We start from the raw sequence: 18279 nt of genomic DNA on the forward strand, positions 1-18279 counted from the left end.
TGGAGGGTATAAAAAGGGGGTTATATGGGGACTACCCCAAAAAAGCGGTGAATATTAATAATTTTTGGTGGGGAGATTTGTAACCATATACGACTACAAAATACCAAATTTCAGCGAATTCCGTTGAAAACCGCGCTCAAGAACCCTAAAATACCGAAAATTGGGGGGCACCCTTATATGGGGGCTACCCGAAAAAATTGACCTATATTTATAATTTTTAGTACAGAGATTTGCTACCCAATTAGAACTCAAAGTACCGAATTTCAACGAATTCGACGATTTAAGCCCCCAAAACATCGCAAATTGGGGGTACCCTTATATGGGGTCTACCCGAAAAAATTGATCTTTATTTATAATTTTTTTGTGAAGAGATTTTCTACATAATAAGAACTCAAATTATTAAATTACATCCAATTCGGTGAAAACCCCCCAAAAACTGGAAATGGCGAGGTACCCTTATATGGGGGCTAGCAGAAAAAGTGGACCTATATTTATAATTTTTTGTGGACATTTTTAAGCCCCCAAAATATCGCAAACTTGGGGGTACCCTTATATGGGGTCTACCCGAAAAAATTGACCTATATTTATAATTTTTGTGAAGAGATTTTCTACCCAATAAGAACTCTAATTACTAAATTACTGCCAATTCGATGGAAAAAATCCGGTCAAAACCCCCCAAAAACTGGAAATGGGGAGGTACCCTTATATAGGGGCTACCAGAAAAAGTGGACCTATATTTATGTTTTTTTGTAGGGACATTTGGTACCCAATAAGAACCCAATGTACCAAATTTCAGCGAATTCGGTTGAAAAACACGCTCAAGAACTTCAAAATACCGAAAATTGGGAGGTACCCTTATATGGGAGCTATGCCTAAACGTGGACCGATATAGCCCATCTTCGACAAAAAGTTGAAAATGTACTAAAATTGGCATATTTTAGTTTGGTTGGACGAATGTTGTTATTGTTTCGAGTTGGGATATGAAGTTGGCTTTGGAAATAGTTCATATTAGTAATATTCGAATAAATGTAAACTTTTTCCCCTTAAGGAAATCACAAATACGACTCTCAGATGATATATAAGCGTGTTTACAAAACTAAGACTGCTACGTTTTTAGTAAGTCAAAAGCGTTTAAATTTTAGCTTTTATATTTATTTCATATTCATAGTATATGTATAACCATTTGCAGTCGTTTTTATTGAATTTTGTTTGTGAGATAAGGGACTAGTAAATTCCAATGATAGAATTTAGACTTAAATTATCAGAATTATTTAATTGTGTCTCCGGCAATAGATTTCCAAAGAATAATAACAAAAACACGAATTAGGCAACAAATTAAAATAGTTTTTTTGAAAATACTACTAAATGGAGACAATCGAACTACGTTGTTTATGTACAAAATGAATGGAAATGCTCAGGTACCTTATTAACTAATGACATTACTCGGGAAGAGTTCAACAAATGATAACGAATGACAACCAATGACAATATTTCAATGCTGTTTTGTTAATATAACTCAGAGGATACTCAGATATTTATACAAATAGAACTACTCTGATCAGTGATCCGACCAATGTGGCCAGTCTTCGAAACTTTCATATAAGGCATCTGCAGAAGTTGCAGTCGACGTGGGATCCAATTTATTTGCTCCGACTATTCGATAATTTGGGGTGAGTTTGTCTAGACGCACACCTTCCGCCAGCAGCAATCTGGTAACATTTAGTTGTTTATCCGATGGCCTTTGCTTCTTGAAGGATCCAATGTACGCCAGACTTATGCTGTCATCATTATATCCTTTGATGACGGAACCGCGATTATCCCAACCACGTCCCTCGTAAACGTTGCCATCTCCGCCAATAAGGAAATTATAAATAATATCATCTTGTTGTTGAGACTCGATGTTAAAAGTCTGAGTATTGCGCACCGTAAATGTACAGGCAGCCTGAAAATAATAATGAATTCATGTTAATTGAGATAGCAGTTTTGGATTCATATTCACGACAGACTTACCTGAGTTTCACAATTTGTAGTTCGTGTGTGAATTATAATGACACGTTCAACGGGTAGACTAAGTGACACCCATGGATTTATGGGAGGCTGTGCTAACCATCCATCACGCGGCACTATTCGCAAAACATTTCCACCTCCAACATTGTCCAGGGCTGTAAAAATGGAATGTACTTTTAATGGAATTTTTTTTTATATAATACTGATAATTTTGTGAAATATTAACATAGGGTATGCAATTTTTTATGAAAATCTTCAAAGTATGCTATACTTTAATTTAGAATAATTTTTAAATTATTTTTTTTTTTTTAATTCCATAGAGAGATTTTGGAAATAAGAAACATGATGTTTTGGTACATCACTTCCAATATCAATTTGGAGGAGATTTAATAATACAGTATTATTTAAATCGTATCAAATTGTATAGCAATTGATGTTATATGCTTGCAAGTAGTACATCAATGACGACAACGGGGTTTCCTTCTTGTCTATTACATGTTACTAACAAATATGTACACACAAATCAATGTGACGCAGCATGAATCAAAAGTTGAGTCCATAGGTACATAGGTGTTCCAAAATTCAGAAGACGATCAAAAATATTTGTATATTCGATATGAAAATATTTTGCATCGATATGAAGTTGAGAGTTTTTATTTTATATTCCTGGAGTAGTGAGTCCGGAGGTCTCACAATATTTTTTAATAATTATAGCAAAGGAGATTAATTTGTTTGAATTAATTTGTTTAAATTAAACTCAAATGTGCACATGTGATTTAAGCAGTATAACATGTAATATTTCGATTATCTTAAATTATAATATTTATTGAGTTAATTTGACAAACATTAAGCTTCGCAATAAAATAAGCTTAAGAATAAAATTGAGTTGTTTAGATATATTCTTATATGGATACGCATTGTCCCTAATGAGATACACAAAAAATAAAGTTAATATAAAATACAAAAGCCGACCTAATATACATATATATACAGACATTAAAAAAACATGCTATAAATATATTTTTGAGGTCCAGTGTGGCCATTTTTGAATTATTTTATATAAAGCATCGCCGGGACTTTCGGTAGCGCTCAATTGGCGGGCCCCATTTAGGATATAATCGGGTCTTATTTTCTTAAGACGAACGCCTTCTTCCAACAACAGTTGACAGGCTTTCAGTTGTGCTTCGGTGGGTTTGGTTTTCACGAAGGTGCCAATGAAAGCGATGCCAACGCTATTCACATTGAAGCCTTTCACTACGGCACCAACATCATCCCACCCCCGTCCCACGTAGATACGTCCGTCGCTGCTTACAAGAAAATTATAGCCAATATCATCCCAATTGAATGAGTTCATGTGGTATTCCTGAATAACGCGAACCCGTTCGCTACATGTCACCTGAAATGGGGATAGCACAAATGATTGCTTAGTTTGTGTTCGTTCATCAAAGCGTAGGCGCTACTTACCAGCGAGTCGCATGGTTCTGAAGCTGTATGAGCAATTACTACTCGCTGAACAGGTAGCGTCTGGGGATCCAATTTCTGTTTTTGTGGATGCCCTTTCCATGTGCCTCGATCTACAATACACAACTGTCCCTCGATACAGCCTTCATCCTCATAAGTTCCACCAAAGACTCCCGTAAATGTATCTACAATACAATAATGCATGTGAGCATATGAATGGGGACTATATTATTTTAATTTTGGGTGAGGACATACGAGCACATAAATTTCAGTACCAAGTTAATTGAATTCAATAGCTTGAAAACAATATTATGTACAAATGCATCATATAATTATAATGCAACTTAATTATTCATTGAATATGAAAACATGTTGCAAGTATGCCCATAAATTCCATTCAACTTAATCTTTATTATATTCATTTCATCTCTTTAAAGTGTTGCATCGCATTTTTTATAGGTATATGACTGTTTCAACGATTTTTTACCATCTCCATAATGAATGTTCTCTTTAGAGGATTTACATTCAGCAAGGATTGTGATCCTTTTATTAAGTCATTGCTCAACAAAGCTTAACTATTAAACATTGTCCTATGGGTTATTCTTCTCATTGTGAAACCTTTTGCGGTATAGAGGAGTAGCTAGTATTCTCTTTAGATATTGCACACTGGACCTGTATATTCTATATTTTTACGTTTCTCTATAACACGAACAATAAGACAAAATAACTTTGTCTCGAATAGGAATATTGCATGCTAAACAATTCAGAATGGAAGTATGAGATTATGTTTAATTTGGGCGCCATAGTTATTGGTTTGAGATTTAGCTACATTTTTCTACCAAAACTTATGGAAGGGTGACCTGAGAAGTGGGCTGATATTTCATTTTCTTTCCAATTCTGATCATTTTGTGAAAAGATATAAGAAGAAGGAGTCGGATTCTTTCCATCTTGGAAATTTATCTTAATTTAAAAAAAAAAAATCCGAAGTCAAGCCTGGATGAAATCAGTTACCCAATGGTATCCATGCTTGTTACAGCTCATAACATTATGGTGGCATTATGTTAATTTACGAAATATGCTATTACATGTTATCAATAGTTTTTATACCCTCAGTCTTATGGCTAATGAGGGTATATACAATTTGATACGGTGAAAATGTGCCTTATCGAATTATTTGTTTTAGACCCCATGTTTCCTTGGACCAAATAAGTTTCAGAATATTTGGAGTTGATTTACAAATGCACATCCGTCCGTTGTCCGCCTGTCTGGCTGATGCGCACGATAACTCTCGGAGGGAATAATCGATTTCATTTAAACTGTGCACATCTTAATATTTATTCCAAAGTTAGTTTATGTTCGAAGATGGGGAATATAGGTACACTCCTTCTGGTATCTCCCTCACAAAATGGATAAAATTGCGCTTAAAATTAATTTTATAATAACATGCAAACGGACTATCCGATTTTAACGAAACTTTGCACAACCTATTATCATTACCAAGCCTAAATCAAGTACGAAGATGGGACTCATTGGTCCATTCCTTCTGGTACCTGGTCAAAATTTTTCATATTTATGAATCCAATATCAGACGAATGGAATGTCCGATTTTAACCAAACTTTGAACGATCAAGTTTGAAGATGGGACTCATCAGTCCACTCCTTCCTTTCAATATTTATGAATCTAATATCAGACGAGTGGAATGTCCGTTTTTTACGAAACTTTGTACAACCTAATATATTTACCAAGCGTAGATCAAGTAGGAAGATGGGACTCATTGGTCCATTCTTTCTGGTACCTCCCACACAAATGGTCTAAATTTTTCATATTTATGAATCCAATATCAGGCGAATGGAATGTCCGATTTTAACCAAACTTTGCACAACATATTATCTTTACCAAGTTTGAAGAGGGGCCCATTGGTCCATTCCTTCTGTTACCTCCCCCACGAAAGGCCAAGATTTTCTATATTTATAAATCCAATATCAGGCGAATGAAATGTCCGATATGAACAAAGCTTTGCACAACCTGTTATCTCTACCAAGTCTACATAAAGTCCACTTCTAAAATTTCAGGGGAGTGGAAGGTTCGATTTGAATCAAATTTCGCACAAGCTATTATCTTTACCAAGCCTAGATTAAGTCCCAAGGTGGGACCGGTCTGACCTCTCCTCTGGTACCTCCTACAAAAAGGTTAATTTCTTATTTTACGAGATTTATGGGAAACCCAACGGAATCGACTTATATATCTTATATTTGCAATAAATCTATATTTTATATAAATGTTAAGGTGTGCCATGTTTGAACCAAATAAAGATTTGCCACAAGCTGTATAAAAATATATTCCTATCAAATTGATTATATTAGAAATGTTCTGAACTTTTACATATTGTGGCGGTGGTACAAGTAGCGGTCCCGTCTTCAGATTTAATTCAATATATAAATTGTGATGCACAAAATAAGGCTTAATTGGGATTATGGGATTTGTAGATTTTTTCGGACATGATTTATTAGGTTGTGTAAAGATTGAATAAAATCGAAAGTTCCGTTCGCATAATATTGTATACTTGGTTTCATTCGAAAGAAAGAAAGATTGGAGCGATAAACCAAACCATCAAACATGATTTAAATTTAGAAAAAAATATTACGATGTGCAAAATTTGTTATTAGTCCCATTAAGAGTATCATGTACACCACCCAGATAGACGGGCGAACTAACATTTCTAAATCGACTCTCGATATTTAGATGAAGCAATACACCCTCATTAGCATGAAAGCTGAATGTAAAATTATAATTTGTTTAGGATCGTTATGAACACCTTAGAATTTCCATATAGCTCCAGCATACATATTTATGTATTCCATGAGACATTTCATTTGCACCGGCAGTATAAATCGGTTCACAATGACATTTGCCAAATTTTAAATCAACTTTTTCACAATTAATATTTTGACTTTAGATAAGGTAAATACCAATTCCTACGGCCATAATATTTCTCTGTAGTTACGTTCCAAATTTAGTTTATAGAATTATTTTAAATAAACAACTACTTTATTTTGTTTCAATTTCAGCCTCATGCAAATTAAAACATACATACATATATTTATGTTTGTAGTATGTTTGGTAAATAATTGTGGAAATTAGTCATGAACTCTTGTTTGATGATACAAATTGTGGATGTGGGTCTATTTTTTTTTTTTTTTGATAGAGATTGAACGAATACCTATGGTTGAATTGATTGGAATATTCTTTCTCGATTCTTCGCTATTTCCGGGTACAATCTTACTTTTATTCTCCGCGGACACTTCGATCCCAAATACAATGGCCAATATGATCAAGGTTATCACTGCGCAGGCACTGGCGATCATGTACTTTTTCTGCTTGAGAAGCTTTACACACGCTCCATCCGAATTGGCTGGTATCGGTGGTTCGTTAATATCTTTGGCTGTAAAATACAAAAGAAATATATGAGAGCATGTTCGAATAATTGTATTTCAATATTATATTGTATGTATCTATGCATGCATATCTAAGTTGAATTATTTGTTTACGGTATACTGAGAGGTGCTAATGATATGATCCAGAAATAATTCGAACTGTGAAAATAAATATGAATAAGAACTTATTAATAATTCACAAGGGTAACATGATGTTCCACAATTATAAACAAAACATGCATAATTCAAGGACAAAATTCGATGAAATTTCCACAAATTGATTCATTGAAGACACATTCGTATTTATCTTAAATATTTAAGTTCAATTCTATCTGCGGAAGGTAAATTTAAACAAAGTTTCTGAACACAACGACACGAAGACAAGAGTAACCCTATATTTACTATATTTAGGTCAAATCTGGAATTTGATAAAGCATTTTGTTTTTTGTATACATATGTATGTATATATCCTTAGTAAATATGGCAAATCGTTTACGATTTGAATTACAAACAGTATCATGGAATTACAATTCAAATATTTCGAAATGTATATCATTGTCGGTCACGTTTTAAAAATGACACGAAGTCAAAGTCTAAATTTTATATTTTTGTCACAGATGTCCAACTATACGCTGTGCAAAATTTTGACAGTATGGTGCTCCATTTACATAAAATCGGGCGAAACAATATATGGGAGCTATATCTAAATCTGAACCGATTTCAACAAAACTTGGCATATTACAATTAAAATATTTCGAAATGTATGCCATTGTCGGTCACGGTTTAAAAACGACACGAAGTCAATGTCTAAATTTTATATTTTTGTGAATGTAATTTTTATTTGAAAATGTTATATAACATTGACATGTATCAAATTCTGGCAACAATACTTGAGTTATAGACGAATAATAGATTTTTGAATTCATGTAGGGTCAGAAAATGATACTATATTATATAAATTATTATAAACTTCACATAAAGCGCGAAGCGGATTAACTAATTCGTAATTATGTCTAAGGAGTAAATAATTACGTGTTCTACAAACAACATATATAGTAAACGCTAGGGATACGCAGTCGAGTGTAAAGGTCGACTTTTAGACTTTTGACTTTGACTAAAAAGTCGACTCTTCGATCTTTCGATTTTAATGAACCTTTCAAAATCGATCTTCGATTTTTACCCACCAAACCAAAATCGACTAGAAAATGGATTATTTATGGTCTGTTTCCGTACTGCAAGCATCTACTCGATTTTACTATTTTCTTCGATATCATAAAGGAAAATTCGTTATCGTAGTAAAAACTAGTAGATTCTTGCAGTACGGGAACAGACCATTATATGAATTGTTGTCAAACGATAAACTAAAGTTCTGAAATGTGTAATTGTTGAGCAATTGTGGCTTTGTCATTATAAACCAAGTAATTATGAAGAATATCAAAAATCAATCTAAAAAATTGACTTTGCGATTTCTTTCTTGATCAAAAATCGACTTTTAGACTTTTTAAGACAAAAGTCGATTAATTGATTAGTCGATTTACTTATTCCTAGTAAATGGACTTCGGCAATTGAATTCGAATTTCGGTGGTAAAATTTTCAAATTTGTAGACGTCGGTCGTCTGCTTTGGAAAACCACTTATTTGAGATATACGCTATTTTGTTATTTTTACAAAACAACCACTGAATCAAGCTTCAACTTTTCAACAAACAAACGTATATATTATTTTAAATATATGAACTTACAAAAAGTCGTTAAGTTCTCTAAACGATTAAGACGGGACTGTATTTCGGCAAATACACTATCATGATACTCATGTTGTTTCAAGATTTTTTTCATCAACATCGATTCAGATTGAAGAGGTTCACTCCTACACATACACATGTCACACACCCATTTTATATTTTCGGAAGATAGAATTAACGTTAATTGATCCTCATTTAAACCGACACACAGACTGTGAAATTTGTTGGCACATTGTCCGTCGCAAATAACGAAACGAATTCGCTCGTGTGGCTCTGGTGAGGTTTTGCACTTTTCACAACGCTCCATGCTTTTTTTAATTTCAATATTTTTACGCATATAATTTTATATGGAAAATTGAAATCCGAATACACGCATCCGGAATGTACAAGTTTGTCAATGGCACTGACTAGGGTTTTCAATAAAAAGTTGATAATTGAAGTCTTTTCCATTCGGTTCTGGGGTGTTTTTTGGTTAATGATACATATTTATAGAAATAAAAAAAAAATAATTAATGCGAATGAATCGGAATATGGGGAAGAGAAAAAAATCCCCGCAAACACCTCAGTGTGCAAAGAATAAGCAATTAATTCCAGTTTTATTGGCACTGCAAACAATAGCTTTTTAGTCAATAAGGGAATAAAAATAATGACGTACATGTAAATGTGTTTGAAGCTAAAAACAATTATGCAAAAATTTTGTATCTAAATTTTAAATAATCTAAAATACACAACGATTTAAAAATATCTGGTTCGTATCTTTCCATACAACCAAAATACACTCAGGACTCACAACACGGTACTCGCTGTACCTAAGAAATTATTAAAAAATAAGCACCCATCTACAAAGAATTAGAGTGCATCGAAAACACAAAATATTTCAGACTATAACTTTACAGCTCGGTAATACTAAGTTTAATGAATTCTGGATATATCGAATGTATGACAACATGGGCGAGAAAGTTAAGTGCAGTTCTCAATTCCACAAAATATATAACACCATAATTCAAATCGTTTGTTGTTGTTTTTCATGAAATCATATTTTAAGGGTCCCATACACTATACATCATGCCGTACAGCATTTATCATAGTATGTGTTATTTTTTGAATGTTTATTTATGTATGTGTGACACACACAATGCATGAAGAAAATTAAAATAGTTTTGATTTTGAAAATGAACCCCTATCAATCTGGTGAATAATATTCATTTTGAAAGTTGTCAGTAAATAATTTTGTGTACAAAAATAATAGAATTGTGTCGGAATAAAAAAACAACTGAATTTACGACTCAAAATGCAATTTTTGGGACAAAAATCGATTTTTTGAAATAGTGATTGAAGAGTTTGCCATACACTAGTCAATCTCACATATACAAAAAGGGGTTCATCGGCATGACGGCATGATTTATAGTGTATGGGGCCCTTTAAAATAATTTGTCAAATGCTTGAAATTGAATATTAGGGTTGGTCATAGAATTTTTTCGGACAATATATAAAAACATTAAGCAAATCCCCTAAATAAACATACTTTACAATTTAAAATTCATCTCTTATTTTTTCTGGTACGTTTTGTGATCAATTTAGAATAAGTTCGTTGAAAATATTATTTGAAGTGAAGACCCTAATATATTCTGAATTTTTTTTTACAAAAAAGTAAAAAACAGTCTAATTGTCATTTACACCTTCTACACATTGGTATTGCCCTTAATAAAAAAATTCCACGTAGTAAAAATTCTATGAAAATATATTTCATTGTAAACATGTCACTGAACTTGTTTGTACAATTAGATGTGATAATTGTTTTCCGCCATAGAGTTTTCCGAGTTTACGGAACAGTAAATATAAATAAAATTATCCACAACAATTTAATTATACTTGTTTTCAAAGTGTGCTTCCCATAGAATTTTGATCAGAAATTTCGACATTTGTTACTTATTAATTATACCCTACACAACTATGTTGTCAGGGTATTATAGCTTTGTGCAGCCCCAAGAGTTTGTAACGCCGCGAAATATTGGTCTTAGACCCACCTTTAAGTATACCGATCGTCATATCTCGACTAGCTGAGTCGATCTAGACATGTGTATCCATCCGTATTATAATTTGTAAACACGATATAGGCCACAGTTATGGACCAATCTTCACGAAATTTTGCTTGTAGGATGGGTTCTGGCCAATGAAGACCCCTATTGTTTTTCGTAAAGATCAGTTAATATTTAAGGGATGAAATGGACCAAAAACTTTATTTTTGTCGATTTTTCTGGTCGCTCCAGAGCCCGCAATTGTAGTCCGAACATCACGAAATTTTACATGGAGAAGGGGGTCGAGCCAAGGAACAAGCATGCCTGTTTTGATAAAGATTGGTCAATATTTAGCGGGTCAAATGGATCCTGACTTTTGTGTGAAAAATGACAAAATTTGTATTCTTTGGCGTATATATTTACTCCTGGAGGACATATACCCGAGAAGTTGATAGCATATCCAAGAGGAGTTGTTGACCTTTATACACTTAAATATTTACGGGTGCTCACATATTCTGACATTATTCAGTAACCCATTACTCCACTAGAGGCGGAAATATAGCGCTGATCGCTTTGAAATTTTCCATGAGGATCCAGGCATGGGACAACGCCTATAATTTTCAATTATAATCAGATAATAATTTTGGGATGAATTTGACCGAAAACATAATTTGTTTATGTTTTTTTCGAGTCGATTGAAAGCCGAACATTACAACACAACCCACGGTGAAGGGAATCTGGACAAGTAATTAGAAGGGGTGAACTGAATATTAGTAATATTTGTTAACCTCTAGTCGGTCAAGATGGTGCAAATACCTCGAAATATTGCACAAGCTCAGAATATAGAACCACACAAAGTTAGATTTTCGTGGAAGTTGTGTTGATACCTACACATATGGTTTTATAGAAATGTAAAACAAATTTTATAACATTTTATTGATATAGGTACGGTTAAAATAAAATTTTCTTATTTTTTTAACCCGTATATGCGAGCCAAAAACTCGAAATTTGGCAAAAATGTCAATATTTTGTATTGAAAGTGGATAAAAACGTACTAAGATCGGCCGGGCATTCACAACCAAGTGAAATCCATTTAGTTGTTTCCATGCCTTTTAGAACCCATTTGAAAAAAAACTCTTTCAGTACTCTATTTTGTTTGAACTCTTCCCAAAAAATAATTGCGCAACTCATTTTATTGTTTTCGATGAATCTATCTATATCTTATCATTCACTGTGGTACCAATTTCCAAAACATATTCAAGCATATAATTCAATTTGTAATAGTTAAATATTGTCTATCTCTACTCTATTTGGTACTTCTAAGAACCATATCAAGTTTAAGATTTCTATCTCTACTAATTTCCCAATTTTCTCACACATACCGCTTCACTTGCCATTAACAAAGCTGCATAATAAATTTCAGAGTTCTACTTCTAATCGTTACCGCATAATACAAAAACCCACTAAACAGGCTCACACGCCTACGCATCAAATCCGAACTACATGCCAAATTTCATGTTTCTAACTTTAGTCGGATGCGGACGTCCCGGTTCCGACGTAGTTTATAATCTATTCCAAAACATTTAAAATGTATGCCGACATTTGATATTACATGGTATCAGAACTTTTATAATTCAATTTTGACTACCACTGTATTTTGTACCTTAAACTACAATCTAACTCAATTGGTCTAGCATTCGCATACACATATAAATGTAAGAGTTTAGAACTATTTTCTAACTACCTACCGAAACTCGTAAACATTTCGATGGAAATTGTTGAAATATTAATAAGTGGTGTGAACAACTAACCTGAACTGGAAAGGAAACCCTTGTTTTTATGAGCACCACTTCAGTGTTGCATTGCTAGTCTATTTGTATTCCAATTGACATTGAGAACTTTGACTTAATGCCTGGTTGTTGAAATTGTCATTGGAGTTAAATCATTTCTAATGCCCTCCTCCACATATGCGAATATGCAATTGGGACTTACCATTTGTCCGGGGTTGGCCGTTTTCATCGACAAACACAACATTATCGTTGCCGTTGCTTTCGTTCCACTTGTTACGACTGTCGATAAGGAACTGTTGTATTGTCACCGGACCCTCATAGAAATGCTTGTCGCCGATGGTGACATCGGTAGAACTGCTAATGGCAACCTGCGGTCGGAGGGAGGAACTTGCTGCCACCTGACGATGAGGATGAAACACAGCCACGTTGTCGGACATATTCTTTATTATGTCTAAGGGGGAGGCTGGCGGCGGCCCCATTCCGTTGGGCGTAATTTTCTGATCCACCACTTTGAGACCGTTGTTGATGACTGGAATATCGGGATGTTTCGGCGGGTAAGTCACCTGAGTACCCAACTTTTTTATCACATAGTTTTTATGCTCGCCTTCGACATTGGCATTTTCGTCCGAATCACTGTCACTGGAGTAAATGACACTGGAGTCGATGCTACGTACCGAAACCACCGGCGATCCGTTGTGGTGATAATGGTGGGTATGAAAAGGCGGGTTCTTCGATATCTCCGACTCCGATGATGACACAACGGACGATGTTGAGGGTGATGGCGCACGTTGCGGGACATATGGTGATTTCACCTTGCCTCTCTCACTCGCTCCACTGGTCAATGACTCTGGCGACACCACGTCCACATTCGTCGACGCGGGAGGATTACTATTTATCACATTTTCACTTTTAATGGCATTTCGATGACTCGACGGCGATGCGCTGCAATTGTTGTCGCTGCTACTGTTGCCTCTCAACTGCTCTTCACTTTTCAACTCATTGGCGAAAGTGTTGTTACTCCTGCTCTCGCCGCCCACATCCCTGCCCGCTATGTTCCAACTTCGACTGTGCTTAGTGTTTGTTTGGTTATCACTCGATGTTGAAATCGGTGAATTGTTGATATCGTTTCGTTGGCGTTGTTTTCCATATGGACTGAAATTTATTTCGGTTGTGGACGCGGCGATTGGGTCTGTGGCTGATGCTGACATTTGTTGGGATAGCTGCTGTGACTGCGGCAGAGGAGATGGCGGTGTTGTTGCTTCATTGTCACTCACATTTACGCCCGAGTCTGTGGAAGATGACGAAGATCCCCCAAACTTGTCATTGTCAGTTGTCAGCAGAAGTGTTTTTATTTCACGGTGACATCCGTCTGATAACAGCGATATGGACTTCCTATCAGAGTCCTTTGTAAAGTCGACATCAGTTATTTGGGGGTTTCCTTGTTGTTGTAGTTCTTGCTGTTGTTCTTCCTGTTTAAGTTGGTTAAAATGCATTTTCTGCTGCGAGAAACTCTATTTCTGCATAAACTGTCTACCACCTATCATAATAATATCATTGTGAGGAAAAAGATCTGTAATTACAAAAGTAATAGTTGATATACTTCTTATGATATGATTATATATGTATATATGTATGTATGTTTTTATTTATATGATGTTAGTCTGAACATAAAGTGCACATTTAAGTGTTTGAGATGACTGCTAAATGTATTATCGGAGAAAGTCACATCAGCAGTATTAATAATAATATATAGCATTTCCACATTAAATGAAACCTTTTCCAAATTAAATGAAACCTTTTCCAAATTAAATGAAACCTTTTCCAAATTAAATGAAACCTTTTCCAATTGAAATGAAACCTTTTACAAATAGAATGAAACTTTTTCCAAATTAAATGAAACCTTTATTCTTATCTAAGGAAATATAATATTTGCAGTAATTTTAAACCAATATTTGAAAATTAAATAAAAGAATATTAACAAATATAGTTGTATGGCTATGTAATTAACATAAATATTCTTTTATTCGGTGTGATTTTATTTAATATCTTTACAACATAAAACTAAATAAATAGTAATACAAACTGGGGTATTTCTTGACATTTTAATAAATAAATATTTAAGAACAGGAATTGAATACCCGGTCCTAAATGCGAAATACATATTTGACTTAATAAATTGTTGACGATAAGGTAACTGCTTATCTTAATGAAGGGGTTCCCGACTTGCAGCTTGTGGGATTTTCAAAACCATGTCCATAACGTAGTTAGAACAATCTTGCCGAGTAAGCTTTTGAATACTTCGCTCGATTACATCAACAATGTTATGTTCCATTGAAACGTCACACAGCTCAGCTCTTGGACATAATTTTATTTTTGAAAATGCATTTTCGATTGGATTTAGCATTGGAGAATAAGGCGGTAAGAATTTAAGGTTGCATCTTTTGGATTCGATCAAATTTTTTATGTCATGTCGCTTGTGTATTTGAGCGTTATCGATTATCAAGAACGAATTTTCCTACTCTGGATTGATTTCCTCCAAAAGACTTTCTATAAATAATTTAAATCTGTCTGCATTGACACTGGAATTAGAAATTATTGTGTGATTGGGGTATCCCCAATATTCATTGATCGTTGTTGGGGTATCCATTTTGTAAAGTCTTGAGCATATTTTTGTCTCAAGCCTAATGTTCTGGAGTCATTCATTTAGTAGAGTTTTGTATAGGTAGGCATACACAATTAAATAATTATGAGCTAACCTGATTTTAGCTCGGGAACCTCTGATAATTGGGAATCTGAAGAAGAGTCTATAACCTCGCCAAGTATTGCAAGTGAAAATGCTCCAGAACCTACCAAAGCTACATCTACAAGACCCCGAAACAAATTGGGTCAGTATAACAAAATAATAAAAGACATGAAATTTTTTATGTAAGTTGTATGAAGAGGGTAGAACAATTACCGAGATTGCAAATTTAACCTGCATAAAAATAAGTTGAGCAAAAGCATTAATAAGAAGATACAAAAAGAAATTCTGGAAGGAAAATAAGCGTGGAGGAAATAGAACTAAATTTTTGACACCAGAAGTTTAAGTCTGATCGAGTTATATCTAGAAAGTCAACCTGGAATTACCCTCAAAGCCATAAAAACTAAACTGTTGAGAGAAAATGATATAAATATTTCCACAAGCTCCATAGAAAATGGATTACGGAAATTAAAAATTACGTTGAAGATGGCCTCTAGTGAAATAGAACGAATGAACATTAGGTTTGAGACAAAATATGCTCAAGACTTTACAAAATGGATACCCCAACAACGATCAATGAATATTGGGGATACCCCAATCACACAATAATTTCTAATTCCAGTGTCAATGCAGACAGATTTAAATTATTTATAGAAAGTCTTTTGGAGGAAATCAATCCAGAGTAGGAAAATTCGTTCTTGATAATCGATAACGCTCAAATACACAAGCGACATGACGTAAAAAATTTGATCGAATCCAAAAGATGCAACCTTAAATTCTTACCGCCTTATTCTCCAATGCTAAATCCAATCGAAAATGCATTTTCAAAAATAAATTTATGTCCAAGAGCTGAGCTGTGTGACGTTTCAATGGAACATAACATTGTTGATGTAATCGAGCGAAGTATTCAAAAGCTTACTCGGCAAGATTGTTCTAACTACGTTATGGACATGGTTTTGAAAATCCCACAAGCTGCAAGTCGGGAACCCCTTCATTAAGATAAGCAGTTACCTTATCATCAACAATTTTTTAAATCAAATATGTATTTCGCATTTAGGACCGGGTATTCAATAATTGTTCTAAAATATTTATTTATTAAAATGTCAAGAAATACCCCAGTTTGTATTACTATTTTTTTAGTCTTATTTAGTAAAGATATAAAATAAAATCACAACGAATTAAAGAATATTTATGTTAATTACATAGTCATACAACTATATTTGTTAATATTCTTTGATTTAATTTTCAAATATTGGTTTAAAATTACTGCAAATATTATATTTCCTTAGATAAGAATAAAGGTTTCATTTAATTTGGAAAAAGTTTCATTCTATTTGTAAAAGGTTTCATTTCAATTGGAAAAGGTTTCATTTAATTTGGAAAAGGTTTCATTTAATTTGGAAAAGGTTTCATTTAATTTGGAAAAGGGTTCATTTAATTTGTAAAAGGTTTCATTTAATGTGGAAATGCTATATATGGGAAATTACAAAAATCTTTTAAATTCCTTGAAACTGAGGTTTGCAAGGTTATACCTCGCGAAATATAAACATATTGCATGTAATTTAAATTCATTTTTATAAAATGAAGTGTTCTTGTCAAAATCTTAAAATATCTTACATAATAAGTTCCGTGGAAGCTGTGATGTTGGTAATGTAGAAAAATGGGTGAAAATGTGTTGAAGCCAACGAGTTTTTTTGTGTCCCTTCCTGATTTGTGGATAAACTACACAGCGCACGCACATGTGACCAGTGACTAAGTTGCAGAATACGCCATGGACAATATGGTTCTAATGTATGATTTTTCGATATAATCAATGGATCCACCCAAAATGGATGCTGACATTTTGAAGCCGGATTTTCGGTGTTTTTTGAATTTTTCTTATAATTAGGATGCGCATCCAGATAATGAACTAAACTGATTATAGGATTTTAGAACTCGTGATTTTGCTTCGTTTAGTGTATATCTCATGAATGTGCTCACCGTAACTTCTTTGCAATTGGGTTCCAAAGTCGAAAATTTGGTGCTTAAATTTTTATAAAAAACACATTTTTTGAGTCTAAAATTAAGAAAGTCCATTCAAATTCCGTGGAACCCCGCGTGATTTTAGTTTTTTTTTTACGTGCCGGATCTAATGAGCCCATCCATGTTCAATTCCACCCTATAAAACGGCGGATATAGGTACCTTGAATGTGGGAAAAACAGCAAAAACTTATTTTGACAAATTCGCGTATATAATCGCGTTTTTCTTCGAATTGATTTCACATACATTCATTCTTGTGTTATCATATTCGCGAATCTGTGTGAAAATAGGTCAAAAATATATCGATACGCGAATAATATGCGTATTTGATCCAAAATCGATTGTGGAGGCACATCCGCGGTTCGTAACCGATCCTTTTAAAATAGGTGTCCTTTCCGGATGCGCATAAAAATCGTATGCACGTTACGTGATTTTTAGCCATTTTTAGAGTTTTTGGATGGTAAAGTGCATCGAGCGGCACACTTCGGCCGCTAATCGAAACCTCGAAAAATGTATAATTATTGGAAGAGATTGATTCGGTTTATCCGAAAAACGCATGCACATCAACTGATTTCAACGAATACGCGAATTGCATCCTTTTTAATATTGATCATTTTCATATACTGTAACTGCAATATATTTGGTCGTTTTTAAAGTCAAAACTCTTAACAATAGAATCTACCGATATTTAACAATCATCTAAAAGAATGTACAGAAGAAAGCGTGGTATATTTTAGAAGATTAAGGAAAAACCGTATCCTCTTAACCATACTAAAAAAATCGAAAATTGAAAAAACCTTTTTATTTTAATTCAAAAAATAATTTATTTGATTTTCCGATATCTTCATGCTTCTATTTGTTTTTCGCTATAGTCACGAAAAAAATTCGGGGCTCAAATTGTTAATAATTATAGTCTACAATATGTCGCACAAAATTCATGTAGCCATATTTAACGATAAATTCAACATACAATCTTTGTCTATTAAAAAAAATAAAATGTTCATTGCATGACGGATGTCATACGACTATTAAAGTTAAATTTGTTATTGTTATGTTAATATACATAGA

The 18279-nt window shown here is 33.8% G+C and overlaps 1 protein-coding gene across 1 annotated transcript; it reads right to left on the reverse strand.

Annotated features, from left to right (window-relative positions):
* Positions 1–1540: 1540 nt before the first annotated feature.
* On the reverse strand, positions 1541–13944 carry LOC133328966 (peptidoglycan-recognition protein LC-like). The gene is made up of 4 exons (XM_061537471.1): positions 12654–13944; positions 6690–6905; positions 2011–2162; positions 1541–1942 (listed from the first exon to the last, which is right to left on the reverse strand). Exons 1-4 carry the CDS (start codon positions 13942–13944, stop codon positions 1559–1561), a joined length of 2043 nt encoding a protein of 680 aa, XP_061393455.1. The 3' UTR covers positions 1541–1558.
* Positions 13945–18279: the final 4335 nt, after the last annotated feature.

This window comes from Musca vetustissima, unplaced genomic scaffold (assembly GCF_032173495.1).
Source record: "Musca vetustissima isolate MV318-11 ecotype Yass unplaced genomic scaffold, APGP_CSIRO_Mvet_v1 utg8951, whole genome shotgun sequence".
Lineage (NCBI taxonomy): Eukaryota > Metazoa > Arthropoda > Insecta > Diptera > Muscidae > Musca > Musca vetustissima.